Here is a 17,663-nt window from a genome sequence, read left to right on the forward strand (position 1 = left end):
ACGAATTATATTCCTAATGGGACACACGGTTATACATTTAATAGCATCTGGAAGAACATAAGCTAAGGTAAGCAGTGGTTATGATTTTTTTGCTGTGTTTTGGATTTTGCCCGCTGTGCCATGATTTATCGCTCACTTTTGGTTTGCAGTGAAAACAAAACGTATCAGTTTAAGCTTTTAACTGGTACCTTCTTGTTACGGAAATTACATTCATTTGCACAATGACTAGGAAAGAAAAGGCACGAAGTAAAACGGCAAAATACAGTCGCTAATCTGTTGTTTTTATCTGAACTTACATATTATTTATTATTTCTACACCACAATATATGTTTTGTGTATATTATATTGACTTGTGACTTGACTCGGACTCTAGCCTAAAGACTCGTGACTTGACTCGGAGTCTAGCCTAAAGACTCGTGACTCAACTCTGACTCTAGCCTAAAGACTCGTGACTCAACTCTGACTCTAGCCTAAAGACTCGTGACTTGACTCGGAGTCTAGCCTAAAGACTCGTGACTTGACTCAGACTCTAGCCTAAAGACTCATGACTAAAATCTGACTCTAGCCTAAAGACTCGTGACTTGACTCGGAGTCTAGCCTAAAGACTCGTGACTCAACTCTGACTCTAGCCTAAAGACTCGTGACTCAACTCTGACTCTAGCCTAAAGACTCGTGACTTGACTCGGAGTCTAGCCTAAAGACTCGTGACTTGACTCAGACTCTAGCCTAAAGACTCATGACTAAAATCTGACTCTAGCCTAAAGACTCGTGACTTGACTCAGACTCTAGTTTAAAGACTCGTGACTTTACTCTGACTCTAGCCTAAAGACTCGTGACTTGACTCGGACTCTAGTCTAAAGACTCGTGACTTGACTCGGACTCTAGCCTAAAGACTCGTGATTTGACTCGGACTCTAGCCTAAAGACTTGTGCCTTGACTCAGACTCTAGCCTAAAGACTCGTGATTCAACTCTGACTCTAGCCTAAAGACTCGTGACTTGACTCTGACTCTAGTTTAAAGACTCGTGACTTGACTCTGACTCGTATTCTGTGACTTGTGAACATCTCTGGCCCATAGTAACATACTAGATCATAAAGCCAATCATGACACACTTACCCTTCACCTCCTTCCTCCAATCATCTGTTCTCAGTAAAACAAAAAAACCTCCATCGCCTCAGAGGAACCAAAGCAACTCAAACAGCAGGTCAGGGAATATTAATAGGAACTTTCTCCAAGGGCCAGGCACAACCACACTTACACCTCAATATTCCCCCTTTTTCAGTGTTCTTTTATCCCAGCTGTCCTTTCACACCGTCCTCAGGGCACCGCCTGGCTAATCGGAAAAGGCACAAGCGGGTCTGACCTCAACAAAGACCTCAAAACCCAAAACACCATGTCAGCACTTTCCGCCATGACAAAAGTTCTTTTAAGTCCCGGCTCTCATTTTTAATGCTGACTGAATTCCTCTGCGCCCGTTATCTCGCCGCGATGTCCATTTGCATTTATGCCATTTAGCAGACACTTTTATTCAAAGCGACTGGGTGCAGGGCTTTGCTCGGAGGCCCAACTGAGCTACATGTCAGTGGTGGAATTTCACCAAACAAGTCCAGAACCATCATTAATGAGCATCACTAACTAAATGAGCTACCACTTTTAGTCCCTAAAATGTTTTATGTAATACCAGTATTATTAAATGCATATTAGCTGATTTATTGTTACAGTGTATCTCAGTCCTGGGTTTGGGGGTACAGTTCTCGAAATCCTAGTTTTTTGCCTGCCCCCAGCATACCTGATTTAACTAAAGGTACACTTGAGGTCAAAACTGGGAAAAACCAGTATTTATCTACTTGTGTTGGAATGTAGTATTGTATACTTTAGTATTTTATAAGGAGGAAGGATAAGGATATACTTTATTTGTCATATATACATATACAGGTGTACAGTACAATGAAATTCTTTCTTCACATATCCCAGCTCGTTTGGAAACTGGGGTCGGAGCGCAGGGTCAGCCATCGTACGGCGCCCCTGGAGCAGACAGGGTTAAGGGTCTTGCTCAACGACCCAACAGTGGCTGCATAGCAGAGCCTGGATTTGAACCGCCAATCTTCCGGTTGATAGCCCAAAGCTCTACCCACTAGGCTACCACTGTCCAAAGGGCGAGTGAAGCGCTGTGCTCTGTTGGCGCTGTGCCAAAACATTAGGACCACCCACCTAATATGCTGTCAAAACAGCTCTGACTTCCTCACCGTCCACAAAGACACATTTACTCCATCACCAGTATCAAAAATACCTCTAATTACGATCGTATTAGTTGGTCTGTACTAGTCTCTAGATGCCACAGTCATTGAGTTTAGGCCACCCAACACCCTGTTGACTGTTGTGGTTGGTCTGTTCTCAGGCCTTGCCACCTCGATTACCCTTGCTGTTTCTGAGACTTTGACCATGTGGTCATAACGATTTGTTTTTAAAATCATCTTATTTGCTCCATTTAACTGTTTTACTGTTAGTAACTACCATCAGCCCAACATTTAATATATTAAATAGTCATTGCTGTTAACATTGCTGTGGGCGGTTATAATGTTTTGGCTCATTATTGTATATCCACTTAAATTTTTTAAACAAATCCTTATTGGTAAAATTATATCATATTATATAGCCATAATTATATCCGTTTACATAGCGCACTTGAATATGCAGCCCTTCTCTAGTTCTAGTCTTGACGATGCTACCAGCCTGCTCTGGCACTGCTTGCCGTGTCTGTAGTACAAAAGGACTGATAGGATTTTTCCTCATTGCCCCAGCAACAGTGACTCCTGCTGTCCGATCAGGAACCCACTACTGGCTGGTGTAAGGAAGCAGCTGGCAACTTCACACTTGTAGGAGGGGTCGGTTGCCAGTCTGGGACCTGCCTGATCCGGTGCGTGGCGGTGCAGGTGGCAAATAAGTTGTAGTAAGAAATTTGGGAAGTCAACACACACAGACACACATACACTGATCAGCCATAACATTAAAACCACCTCATTGTTTCTACACTCACTGTCCATTTTATCGGCTCCACTTACCACTTGTAGTAGTTCTACAATTACTGACTGTAGTCCATGTGTTTCTTTGCATGCTTTGTTAGTCCCTTTTCATGCTGTTCTTCAATGGTCAGGACTCTCCCAGGACCACCACAGAGCAGGCATTATTTAGGTGGTGCATCATTCTCAGCACTGCAGTGACACTGACATGGTGGTGGTGTGTTAGTGTGTGATGTGCTGGTATGAGTAGATAAGACACAGCAGTGCTGCTGGAGTTTTTAAACACCTCACTGTCCTGCTGGACTGAGAATAGTCCACCAACCAAAAATACCCAGCCAACAGTGCCCCGTGGGCTGCGTCCTGTGACCACTGATGAAGGTCTAGAAGATGACCAACTCAAACAGCAGCAATAGATGAGCGATCGTCTCTGACTTTACATCTACAAGGTGGACCATCTAGGTAGGAGTGGACAGTGAGTGGACACGGTATTTTAAAACTCCAGCAGCGCTGCCGTGTCTGATCCACTCATACCAGCACAACACACACTAACACACCACCACCATGTCAGTGTCACTGCAGTGCTGAGAATGATCCACCACCTAAATAATACCTGCTCTGTAGTGGTCCTGTGGGGGTCCTGACCATTAAAGAACAGAGTGAAAGCAAGCTATAAAGATATGTAGAGAACAGATGGACTACAGTCAGTAATTGTAGAACTAAAAGTGCTTCTGTATGGTAAGTGGAGCTGATAAAATGGACAGTGAGTGTAGAAACAATGAGGTGGTTTTAATGTTATGGCTGATCAGTGTACACACACACACACTGAGCTTAGACCAAACAGGTCCTATTTAAAGCCAAATGAGCTACAAGCCGAGTACAGTCTTATTATATTTCAGAAATGAGTTTATACACTCTCAATGCCACAAATACCAGTCTTACCTTCCACAAGTTCATTCCAGCTTAAATGCTTACACACACACACACACACACACAAGCTTAGCCCAAACAGGTCACACACTCGTATTTAAAGCCAAATGAGCTACAGGCCGAGCAAAACCTTATTACATTTCACAAACAAGTTCACACACTCTCAGAGCCCCAAGTCCCAGTCCTACTCTCCACTAGCAAATTCCTTCTTCAGATGCCTACACACTCTCACACACACACACACACAAGCTAAAGTGGGAGTTAAGTGCAGCCGACAGTCCTGATTTCTCTTTCAGTAGCGCCGCGGCTCCATCCATCTGCGCCCCGTGTCCCTCAGCTGTTTACCGTCTGATGAAGTGATTTACTTTTCCTCTTTCTTCCTCCCTACTCCTCATCTTACGAGGAAAAAAACCCAAACACAAGTGGGAGGCTGTTCATGCCCCCGGAGATCTTCCTTTTCCTCCCCTCGATCTCTTTGTGCTCACGCTCTATCTCTTCATAACTGACATTTTCTTGCTTCATAGATCAATTTGGCCCTCAGCGGGATGACTTATCAGAGGAAAAGTGTGGATGTGTGTGAGTGTGTTGTACGTGTTATTATCACTATATGTTATTATATGTTATACATTAGACTATGTACTGATTAGAATGCAAAATACAACCCCAAATCAAAAAGATAGTTTATGGTTTGTCTGGTCACCTTTATTTAATTTGTTAAAACACCGATCAGCCATAACATTATAACCACCTTCTTGTTTCTACACTCACTGTCCATTTTATCAGCTCCACTTACCATATAGAAACACTTTGTAGTACAAATACTGACTGTAGTCCATCTGTTTCTCTGCATGCTTTGTTAGCCCCTTTCATGCTGTTCCTTAATGGTCAGGACCCCCACGAAGAAGATATTATTTAGGTGGTGGATCATTCTCAGCACTGCAGTGACACTGACATGGTGGTGGTGTGTTAGTGTGTGTTGTGCTGGTATGAGTGGATCAGACACAGCAGTGCTGCTGGAGTTTTTAAATACCGTGTCCACTCACTGTCCACTCTATTAGACACTCCTACCTAGTTGGTCCACCGTGTAGATGTAAAGTCAGAGACGATCGCTCATCTATTGCTGCTGTTTGTTTGAGTTGGTCATCTTCTAGACCTTCATCAGTGGTCACAGGACGCTGCCCACGGGACGCTGTTGGATGGATATTTTTGGTTGGTAAACTATTCTCAGTCCAGCAGTGACAGTGAGGTGTTTAAAAACTCCATCAGCATTGTTGTGTTTGACACCACCACCATGACCATTGAAGAACAGTGTGCATTTGCATTTTAAATGCATTTAAAAAAATTTAACTGGGGCAATTTAGGGCTAGTAATGAGGAATATAAATAAATTAAATTAAATAGTCTTAATAATTTGTGTCTTTTTCTGTTATTTTTGTTTTTATTTTAATATATATATATATATTTTTAATTCTCTTTACTTTTTTATTTTTTTATTTTCCAGAATTGTAATGTCATTTATTTTACGATATTTTATTCTTAATTAAAATGTCAATAATTATCGTTAATACATTTTTATTTAATTTCCATTTCATTTTTATCAATCGCAATTTTTTGGATGAGGCATTAATCCATTGCACGGTTTCGGCCACCCCCCTCGTAAGACATAACCTATGATGTCTCTTTAGACTGCTCTGAGATTTGAACCCGGATTTCAGCAACGGTGTGCTACTGTATTAGACCCCTGCACCACCTACACACCCTAGGGATTTTTGTTTAAATGTGTTTTCAAAAGAACCTATTAGATTGAAGTGTATGATAGTGTATTGACTGTATTGACTCCTTCATTCTCATTTTATTACCTCATTTATTGATGATGCCCACCTCTAGTGACCCAGGTTTGGTCTCTGCATCATGTATGTCCTAAGGTTGGTTCTCCGCACCTCTGTATTGATTTCCCCATGTACACTGGTTTTGTCCCTCTGTGAATCGACTGGCTATTCTAAATTGCCCACAGTGATGATAAAGACCGACACTGTGTGTCTTGATCCAGTTCAATCCTGACCACAATACAGCTGTTTGTGTGTGTGTGTGTGTGTGTGTGTTGTGGAGTGTCTGTGCTGCTATCTTTGCTAAGCTTACTAGTCTGTATCCTGTAAATGAGCAGTTTATGGCTTGTGCAGATGGAAATGAACACGCACCCCACACACACCCTTATGTGAGCGTCTCGTGACTTGTTTTGTACCGAGATAAAGTAGCTTGGTGGGAAGGCCATGGAGTAGGTGGATGTTGTGAAGTCAAGCATGGCAGAAGTCATTCAGTCTCCACACACACACACACACACACACACACACACACACACACACACATACAGTGATGAGGTGTGGGTGGCTGCTCTGAAGCCGTGTCGATGACTTCGGCTGCGGTGGCGGGGAATGACTTCTCCCCTGGGTCTTTTTCTCATCATGATGGGATATTGAAGGATCAGTCACATTAGCTCATTGATCACTTTTTTGTTGCTGTGGGAGTCTCAGAAATAGTGGACAAGAGGATAACAAAACCCAAATTAAGCCTTAACCTCGTCCTGTTGACCTGTCTGAGTGAGCTATCACCGTCTGCTGCTCAGTTGCCGTGCCTCCTTACAATGCAGCACCAGCAACACCAGACTCTTTTATTTCATGATGTAATCTCTGCCCAGTCAGTCCAGGAGCATGAGAGTTTTATGCCCTCTGTGGTTTCATGCTGTGACTATACTCTATATGGCCACAAGTATGTAGACACCCCTCCTAACGTTTGAAAAATCTCTTATATGAAATGAATTGTTTGTTGCAGTAATTTTGGGAGGGTTCTTTACTGTTCCAAAAAGTTCTTCATTGTTCCAGCATAAATGTGCCCCTGTGCCAATCCTACTGAACACTTTTGGGTGCAAACTGAAACATTTATTACAAGCTAGAACTCCTCATCCACCATTAGTGTCTGACTGTATTATTTTTTTTGACTAAACGATGACAAATACCATTAAACACTCAGGTGCTCCCTGTTTATGTTCATGTGTTTCCAATATCAGACAAGCTAATAGTCAGTTGTGACACAATAGTCCACAATAGTTGTGACACAATTTTCTTGGATGGTTCCATTTATGGTTGGTTGGTCGGTTAAGTGACTGGATGGATGGCTAGACGAAAGGACATGCAGACAGATGGACAAGCCTTTGGTTGGTTGATTGGTTGGTTGGATGGATGGCTGGAAGGAAGGACGGACAGACAGACGGACAAGCCTTTGGTTGGTTGGTTGGTTGGTTGGATGAATGGATGGGTTAGAGGAGTTATTTAATGTAAAAAAAAGTTGTGCTCTTTAAAACACAGTTGGACGGCTGATTGGTACAGACGGACAGACAGAGGGATGGACGAATGGTTGGTTGGTTGGAGGAGTGGAAGAGTGGATGGATGGATGGATGGATGGATGGATGGATGATTGGTTGGCTGGTTGGATGAGTGGTTGGTTGGTTGGTTGGTTGGTTGGATGGATGGATGGATGGGGTTGGGTGGATGGATAGTTGGATAGATAGATGGATAGATGGATGGATAAATTAAGAAGGCTTATTTAATGTTCAAAGAAATATCAGTGCTTTTTGAAACACACACAGGCTACAGCAGCCATGCTCTACCTTTTTAGCAAGTAAGCTCATGATATAGACTTGACATGTTTGCTACCGCAACACAAGCCCACTTCAAAGTGATGATTTTAGAAATCATTGTGTTAATGTTGTTTGGTTATTATTATACACTGTAGTGGACTGATTACTGTAGTGGATTATTTTACCACTGACCCACGTTAACTCCTAAAGCAGAACTATTTACATGGACAGGTTTGTTTGCTGCAATGTTATTACAAAACTTAGCATACATCTGACATGTTTTTACTTCAGGTTTTCTGTCTAAATGACCTGTTAGCAAATAATAAATACTAAATGACTATACTTGCCAGCATAGGGTACAGAATCCAACTGTTGTACCCTATTTAGTGCATGGAGTGAATTCAGGATTCGTTTTGAGCAGAAAGACTATTCATTCTGGCAAATGATTCTTTTCATGGTCATATCAAAACAATCACAAGTTAAGCAGATGGAGCTGTCATTAGATTGAGAAGTGTTGTATCAAATAAACTGCCCAGATCAATGGAATCATGTAATGCTAAAATATTAATAAATATTATTTAGAACTATTTTTTTATCCATCTAAAAGCCCAGCATTTTACCAGACTCCAAGGTTGAGAGCCGATGGGTAAAAGCATTTATGTATGTAATTTTTACATGGACAGCAGAGAGCAATTGGTGTCAGAACAGAATTTGGCAGCCAATTTTAAATGAGCGTTGAAGAACACTTCACCAAATTGCTGAAAATGACTACATTTCAGTTCAGTCCCTACCACCGGCAGAAGTGAAAATGATACAGTTCCTGAAATATTCCTGTCCCTGCTAAGATCCCCGACTTTTTCATATGTTTTAAATTATCCTTTGAAATCTTGAAATTTTGATGGCTTATTTCATACTGCTTGACCTCACAAAGAGTAACACGGATGTCAGATTTGTTTTATGAAACCCATCTACAACTTCTACAGCTTCAAGTACTATATATATATTTTTCAATTTCACATTTCTAGTCACTTGATTTGACAAAATAACCTCGGATATGGAGTAACTCTGAACTACACCATACACTGATCAGCCATAACATTAAAACCACCTCCTTGTTTCTACACTCACTGTCCATTTTATCAGCTCCACTTACCATATAGAAGCACTTTGTAGTTCTACATTTACTGACTGTAGTCCATCTGTTTCTCTACATACCTTTTTAACCTGCTTTTACTCTGTTCTTCAATGGTCAGAGCAGGTATTATTTAGGTGGTGGTTCATTCTCAGCACTGCAGTGACACTGACATGGTGGTGGTGTGTTAGAGTGTGTTGTGCTGGTATGAGTGAATCAGACACAGCAGCGCTGCTGGAGTTTTTAAAGTACCATGTCCACTCACCGTCCACTCTATTAGACACTCCTACCTAGTTGGTCCACCTTGTGGATGTAAAGTCAGAGACGATCGCTCATCTATTGCTGCTGTTTGAGTTGGTCATCTTCTAGACCTTCATCAGTGGTCACAGGACGCTGCCCATGGGGCGCTGTTGACTGGATATTTTTGGTTGGTGGACTATTCTCAGTCCAGCAGGGACAGTGAGGTGTTTAAAAACTCCAGCAGCACTGCTGTGTCTTATCCACTCATACCGGCACACTGCAGTGCTGAGAATGATCCACCACCTAAATAATACCTGCTTTGTAGTGGTCCTGGGAGAGTCCTGACCACTGAAGAACAGCATGAAAAGAGACTAACAAAGCATGCAGAGAAACAGATGGACTACAGTCAGTAATTGTAGAACTACAAAGTGCTCCTATATGGTAAGTGGATCTGATAAAATGGACAGTGAGTGTAGAAACAATGAGGTGGTTTTAATGTTATGGATATACAGTGTATCACAAAAGTGAGTACACCCCTCACATTTCTGCAAATATTTCATTATATCTTTTCATGGGACAACACTATAGAAATAAAACTTGGATATAACTTAGAGTAGTCAGTGTACAACTTGTATAGCAGTGTAGATTTACTGTCTTCTGAAACTAACTCAACACACAGCCATTAATGTTTAAATGGCTGGCAACATAAGTGAGTACACCCCACAGTGAACATGTCCAAATTGTGCCCAAAGTGTCAATATTTTGTGTGACCACCATTATTATCCAGCACTGCCTTAACCCTCCTGGGCATGGAATTCACCAGAGCTGCACAGGTTGCTACTGGAATCCTCTTCCACTCCTCCATGATGACATCACGGAGCTGGTGGATGTTAGACACCTTGAACTCCTCCACCTTCCACTTGAGGATGCGCCACAGGTGCTCAATTGGGTTTAGTCCATCACTTTTACCTACAGCTTCCTCAGCAAGGCAGTTGTCATCTTGGAGGTTGTGTTTGGGGTCGTTATCCAGTTTTCGAAGGGAGGGGATCATGCTCTGTTTCAGAATGTCACAGTACATGTTGGAATTCATGTTTCCCTCAATGAACTGCAGCTCCCCAGTGCCAGCAACACTCATGCAGCCCAAGACCATGATGCTACCACCACCATGCTTGACTGTAGGCAAGATTCAGTTGTCTTGGTACTTCTCACCAGGGCACCGCCACACATGCTGGACACCATCTGAGCCAAACAAGTTTATCTTGGTCTCGTCAGACCACAGGGTATTCCAGTAATCCATGTTCTTGGACTGCTTGTCTTCAGCAAACTGTTTGCGGGCTTTCTTGTGCGTCAGCTTCCTTCTGGGATGACGACCATGCAGACCGAGTTGATGCAGTGTGCGGCGTATGGTCTGAGCACTGACAGGCTGACCTCCCACGTCTTCAACCTCTGCAGCAATGCTGGCAGCACTCATGTGTCTATTTTTTAAAGCCAACCTCTGGATATGACGCCGAACACGTGGACTCAACTTCTTTGGTCGACCCTGGCGAAGCCTGTTCCGAGTGGAACCTGTCCTGGAAAACCGCTGTATGACCTTGGCCACCATGCTGTAGCTCAGTTTCAGGGTGTTAGCAATCTTCTTATAGCCCAGGCCATCTTTGTGGAGAGCAACAATTCTATTTCTCACATCCTCAGAGAGTTCTTTGCCATGAGGTGCCATGTTGAATATCCAGTGGCCAGTATGAGAGAATTGTACCCAAAACACCAAATTTAACAGCCCTGCTCCCCATTTACACCTGGGACCTTGACACATGACACCAGGGAGGGACAACGACACATTTGGGCACAATTTGGACAATATTTTCAGAAGACAGTAAATCTACACTGCTATAAAGTTGTACAAGTTGTACACTGACTAATCTAAGTTATATCCAAGTTTCATGTCTATAGTGTTGTCCCATGAAAAGTTATAATGAAATATTTGCAGAAATGTGAGGGGTGTACTCACTTTTGTGATACACTGTATGTCTGTTAACACGGGATGTGGCCGAATCAAGTTCAATAATTAGAGCGTGTCTATATAGATTTCGCCACATAGTGTGTATTTTGAGTCAATATTTGAAACATTTCAAATAAAAATTATAGAAATATTTCTACCTGACCTTAAGTAAGTGAACCTGCCCCAGTGTGTACTGGTGTACTGTGTATCAAAACCAGTTAAATCAATCCAGTTTTATACATTATAAGTCTGATCACTCTTTCTTTCTCTCTTATTTTCAGTTCAAATGTTCGGAGAGCATTTCTGCGAATGCTCTGCATGCTCTCGCATTTTAGCTCTTCACCCCTCTGAGCGATCAGATGTTGCTTCAACTGTTAAATTGCACTCTGGTCGCTCGGAAGGGAAATTAATTACTTTCTCTCTTTGCCTTTTTCCCTTTTCCGCTGACAATTCGGAACATAGTCGGAGCCAGAGGGGTGCTGTATCTCTCTTAATCGGAGGTTCTGTGTGTGTGTGTGTGTGTGTGTGTGTCGGCCTGCAGCACTGTCTAATTTCAATCAACTTCTCCTGCGTTAATCAATGTGTTATTTCAGCAGGGGCATCTTCCGTGTCTGAGCTGTGCTGCCATTTCAAATCCGTTTATTCAGCTAACCAGAACCTAACCTTGTCCCTCCCCCACACTCAGCAGCAAATACAATGTATGGCCAAAAGTATGTGGACACTTCCTAATTATTGATTTGGTTGGGAGTTTTCTGAGTCGTGTTTTTAGCTTGGACATTTTGTCTAACCGATTGCTAACTGAATTGCCGTAGTATTGCTAGGACCGCCTCATACTGCAAATTAACCAGTAAACATGAGGCACTTGAACGCTACATAAATTTCACAATAAATTGCATATTAAGTAGGGCTTTAAATATAAGACTTGGTTTGAAAGTATGATTACTGAACACCTTTGGGATGAATGGGAATGTCGTTTGCCATTTGGGCCTCAGAAATGTAGAGAAATGGCCGCTCAGGTGGCGCAGCGGTAAAAACACACGCTGGAACCAGAGCTGGGATCTCGAATACATCGTATTGAATCTCAGCTCTGCCTTACCGGCTTGAGGCTGAGTGGCCACATGATTGGCTTGTTGTTCAGATATGGGTGGGACTAAGCCAGATGGGCTCTCTCTCGCATGACTGGTGCAATTACGACCTCTGCCGGCTGATTGATGGCGCCTGCATAGAGATGAGAAAAGAGTGCTCTTGGGGTGTGTCCCTTAGTACACACAGCTAGGCTGCACTGCACTCATCAAAGTGTAGGTGATAAGATGCATACGGCATGCTGCCCACGTGTCGGAGGGGGCGTGGGTTAGCTTTGTTCTCCTCAACCAGAGCAGAGATCGGCATTGGTGGAGAGAAAGCGTGATGCAATGGGGCAATTGGACGTGCTAAAAATGGAGAAATAAATAAATTAAATAAATAAATAAATAATATATACAGTGTGTCACAAAAGTGAGTACACCCCTCACATTTCTGCAAATATTTCATTATATCTTTTCATGGGTCAACACTATAGACATGAAACTTGGATATAACTTAGAGTAGTCAGTGTACAACTTGTATAGCAGTGTAGATTTACTGTCTTCTGAAAATAACTCAACACACAGCCATTAATGTCTAAATGGCTGGCAACATAAGTGAGTACACCCCACAGTGAACATGTCCAAATTGTGCCCAAAGTGTCAATATTTTGTGTGACCACCATTATTATCCAGCACTGCCTTAACCCTCCTGGGCATGGAATTCACCAGAGCTGCACAGGTTGCTACTGGAATCCTCTTCCACTCCTCCATGATGACATCACGGAGCTGGTGGATGTTAGACACCTTGAACTCCTCCACCTTCCACTTGAGGATGCGCCACAGGTGCTCAATTGGGTTTAGTCCATCACCTTTACCTTCAGCTTCCTCAGCAAGGCAGTTGTCATCTTGGAGGTTGTGTTTGGGGTCGTTATCCTGTTGGAAAACTGCCATGAGGCCCAGTTTTCGAAGGCAGGGGATCATGCTCTGTTTCAGAATGTCACAGTACATGTTGGAATTCATGTTTCCCTCAATGAACTGCAGCTCCCCAGTGCCAGCAACACTCATGCAGCCCAAGACCATGATGCTACCACCACCATGCTTGACTGTAGGCAAGATACAGTTGTCTTGGTACTTCTCACCAGGGCGCCGCCACACATGCTGGACACCATCTGAGCCAAACAAGTTTATCTTGGTCTCGTCAGACCACAGGGCATTCCAGTAATCCATGTTCTTGGACTGCTTGTTTTCAGCAAACTGTTTGCTGGCTTTCTAGTGCGTCAGCTTCCTTCTGGGATGACGACCATGCAGACCGAGTTGATGCAGTGTGCGGCGTATGGTCTGAGCACTGACAGGCTGACCTCCCACGTCTTCAACCTCTGCAGCAATGCTGGCAGCACTCATGTGTCTATTTTTTAAAGCCAACCTCTGGATATGACGCCGAACACGTGGACTCAACTTCTTTGGTCGACCCTGGCGAAGCCTGTTCCGAGTGGAACCTGTCCTGGAAAACCGCTGTATGACCTTGGCCACCATGCTGTAGCTCAGTTACAGGGTGTTAGCAATCTTCTTATAGCCCAGGCCATCTTTGTGGAGAGCAACAATTCTATTTCTCACATCCTCAGAGAGTTCTTTGCCATGAGGTGCCATGTTGAATATCCAGTGGCCAGTATGAGAGAATTGTACCCAAAACACCAAATTTAACAGCCCTGCTCCCCATTCACACCTGGGACCTTGACACATGACACCAGGGAGGGACAACGACACATTTGGGCACAATTTGGACATGTTCACTGTGGGGTGTACTCACTTATGTTGCCAGCTATTTAGACATTAATGGCTGTGTGTTGAGTTATTTTCAGAAGACAGTAAATCTACACTGCTATACAAGTTGTACACTGACTACTCTAAGTTATATCCAAGTTTCATGTCTATAGTGTTGTCCCATGAAAAGATATAATGAAATATTTGCAGAAATGTGAGGGGTGTACTCACTTTTGTGATACACTGTATATATATATAGACACACTCCCAAATCTTGTAGAAAGCCTTCCCCAAAAAGTGGCACCCATTATGGTTGCAACTCCACGTTGACGCATGTGGTTTTGAAATGGATTGCCGGATAAGCTTATGGTCAGGTGTCCACATACTTTTGACCATATAGTATATTCTCACCTGTCATGATTTGGACAGATTCTCACACGTTCTTTGCTAATTTTATATATTTTAGTGTGAGATGAAGGACATTGAGGATGAGGAGCGGCGCTACTCGCTCTTCGTGGAGCTGCTGGAGTCCAGTACCAAGTGGGAGGAGTTTCAGCACCTTATGCTCCTCCTACAGGCGTGGCCACCTGTAACTGACGAGAACAGGTAAACGTTTTTCACTTTTACGACCTTTATTTTTATTTCCGTTTCCAAAGTTTAGAATAGCATGCTCGCCAATACATCTTTCATTTATTCATTAATAATAATAATATTTTGTTTAGTAATTTTTTTCACCCATTAACCCTAAATTTTTACACCCCTTGGACTGGAATCACATAATCCTCCATAAAAGGACTTCAGTCAGAAGGTCATTCATTTATTTTTTTATATTTTGGTATATATACTTATCCAATTGCCCAGTTGTAGCCTCCTTCTTTCGCTAATCCGCTGCAGACCCCCACCTTGACCGTGTAGAGCCACAGACTATGACATGTTACCTTCGAGAATCATACAGTTGCAGAACGCTTCTCTTAGAGAGCAGTATCTTGTATGGAGAGTCACGCACTACTATCCATGAATCAACCATCCCTTGATCAGCCAGCAGAGGCCACAGTTGCACATAAAATTTGGAACCCGTTTGACCATTTGCTCCCTCAGACACTGTGGTTGAATAATAGAACATCTGAGGTCTTAATGTTTAATTTGTTTGTTTTCATAGATGGATAGGTTACAACACAATAAAATATGTTATACGGCCAAAAGTATGTGGACACCCTTTCTAATTTTAACGTCATGTTTTACACACTTTGGTTACATTCATGACAGAAACTCATTACACAAGATTCATCAGTTCACAAGGTTATATCAAACACAGTCAATTTGTATCTCCAATTCACCTCACTTGCACGTCTTTGGACTGTGGGAGGAAACCGGAGCACCCGGAGGAAACCCACACAGACACAGGGAGGTTTATCAGCCAACCTCATGGCAAGCAGGTGGAGGAATCCGGAGTGGAGGAACTACAATGGCATGCACAGAGCCCATGCCTCAACAGTCTTAAACATCTTTAAAATGAATTGGAACCTGTACTGTGAGCCAGGCCTTCTTGTACCATTGTTGGGTGTAGAAACCAACATTGCGGTTTGTTACATATTCTTTGTGTAACTGTTGCTCCTGCTGTTTTTAAGTTATCATGCAGTTCTTTTCAAGTGACTGCAAACACCCCCCCTCCCCCACCTCACCACCACCCTTATTGTACTGTCTGTATTATTAGTTTGGGGGCACATTGTGAAATTTTGTGTAACTCACTTGTCCCAGGACAATTTGTAGTACAAGCCTAGTCTGGAAATGAGGGGGACAACTTTTTATTAATAGACATGGTCAGCTGTCCACATGTTTTTGGCCATATCCGCTTGTTAAGTGGTGACGTGTCAACCTTATGATACATCACATCCGGGTCCAAGTTGGCCGAGTCCCTCGTATTTTCAATATGCCACAGTGCTGTGTCCCGTACTGCTTCAACAGGTCCGAGTCGAAAAAAAAACTACCCAACTGTCTTTTTACCGCTTTCCTTGCGATTAGATATCATGAAGTAATATTTTTGTTCATAATTCAATGTAAAAAGGTAAACTGTCATTGTATATTCATTACACGTGTTTCAAGCTTTTTTATTTATTTCATATAATAATGTGAGATTCTGGATTTTTACTATATAAGCTATAAGCTATACTGATTAAAAGTAAAACCAAAGAGGTAGAAATGTCAGTTTTCATGTAATGAATTAAAAATATGAGCGCTTACCTCTTGATGAGGTGACATGAAATTAAATAATGACATGAACTTTTCATGACATTCTGATTACCTGAAGTGCACTAGTGTACTGCACATCTTGTCTTATTTGTATCTTAATGTATGTTTCTAATATATAATATATGTATATAATAAGACCTTTTCTCGTCCAGACCGCTATTGAGAAGGACTAGACATTCGGGTAATGTTTGTAAATCCAATTTCCAACGACAGCAACACGAGTTCCTTAAGTTTTCCACAAACAGAATTTATTTTAACTTTCTTCTTACATTGACTTATCCGTTAATCCAAGTTTCTTATAAAAACTCACTATGTTCGCAATTGGCGTATAACAAACAAAACTTCGATCATAAATCTGTTGCTCCACGTCCTCTTTCTTTCCGTATATTTGATAAATATTGTCGGTATATAGAGTCAGTACAATTCTGTCCCCCGCAGGCTCCACCGAAGAGGACTAATGAATAACAGCATACACTGATTACCAGGAAAAATCATCAATAGCTGAAATACCAAGTCTCCACCTCAAATAAGTATTCTTTAACCAAACAGAAAATATTTATGACAATAAACATAGATCATTACAATTAGTGCAATATGGATCTTACAATATATATATAAAAAGGTTCACAGGTTTAGCCATAGTTGTTTGCGTTTACGATTAGGTTCGTTTGGCCCCGGAAATGACGCGTGACGTCACACTTAACAAGCAAATAGTGTATGTTATGTGTGTAAGTGAAAAGTGAATGTATGCATGATTTAACAATTGAGTACCATTTTAGTTTTGTGTTCTCTCTACACAAACACACAAACACACACACACATACACAAACACACACACACACTAACAAAGGGTTTTTGGTCTGTACAGAACGGAATCAGAACAGAACCCCTGGGTACGTGTGACGTCAGCCATGCTCTCACGCTGTTCCACCGGGTCCGACATCAGCCTCGGAGACGAGGTTCTCACCATGTGCCGCTCACTCTACCCAACCAAGCACAAACTCAACCCACAGGTACGTGTTGCTAGTGTGTTCGCAGTTGGCTGAGTGATGGTATCGTGGGAGTCTGGATTTAATTGGTTTATTTTTTTACAGTTTCACAATTGCAACTTCTTACCTTTTGTATCCTCTAGTAAAGCTTTATCCAAAATTTGTGGACACCTCACCATGAGCTTGCTGGACACTTGTTCCAAAAAGATGACCATTCACCCCCTTTCTATTTAAAACAGCCTTTATTCTTCTGAGAAGCCTTCACTTAAGATGTGTCCCTATTTTGATTAAGGTCATTTCCTTATTTCTTAATAAACGTTCCAATTCATCCCAGGGATGGGCTTAAGGACAGGACTCGGACTTCAGACTGCAGTCCGTTTGAGCTCCTCTAGTCAGAATTCATCATATTATGTCTGTATGGACCTTGCTTAGTGCACAGTGGCACCAAGATGCTGTAGGAGGAAATGGCTATGTCCATAGCGTGCCACAAAATCATGGGCTTGAGGTCAGGATTTAGACTTGTGCAGTCCATTTGAGCTCCTCTAGTCAGAATTCATCATATTATGTCTGTATGGACCTTGCTTTGTGCACAGTGGCACCAAGATGCTGGAGGAGGAAACGGCTATGTCCATAGCGTGCCACAAAATGATG

General features: G+C 42.3%; 1 protein-coding gene across 1 annotated transcript in view; it reads left to right on the forward strand.

The window, feature by feature from the left end:
- nbas (NBAS subunit of NRZ tethering complex) overlaps positions 1–17,663 on the forward strand; it is a 248,075-nt gene that overhangs the window by 191,952 nt on the left and 38,460 nt on the right. Inside the window, exons 49-50 of the mRNA XM_063001902.1 lie at positions 14,240–14,379; positions 16,892–17,036. Coding sequence (XP_062857972.1) covers positions 14,240–14,379; positions 16,892–17,036 — 285 coding nt within the window. The remainder of the gene's footprint in view (positions 1–14,239; positions 14,380–16,891; positions 17,037–17,663) is intronic.

The sequence above is a fragment of the Trichomycterus rosablanca genome, chromosome 9 (genome assembly GCF_030014385.1).
Source record: "Trichomycterus rosablanca isolate fTriRos1 chromosome 9, fTriRos1.hap1, whole genome shotgun sequence".
Taxonomy (NCBI): domain Eukaryota; kingdom Metazoa; phylum Chordata; class Actinopteri; order Siluriformes; family Trichomycteridae; genus Trichomycterus; species Trichomycterus rosablanca.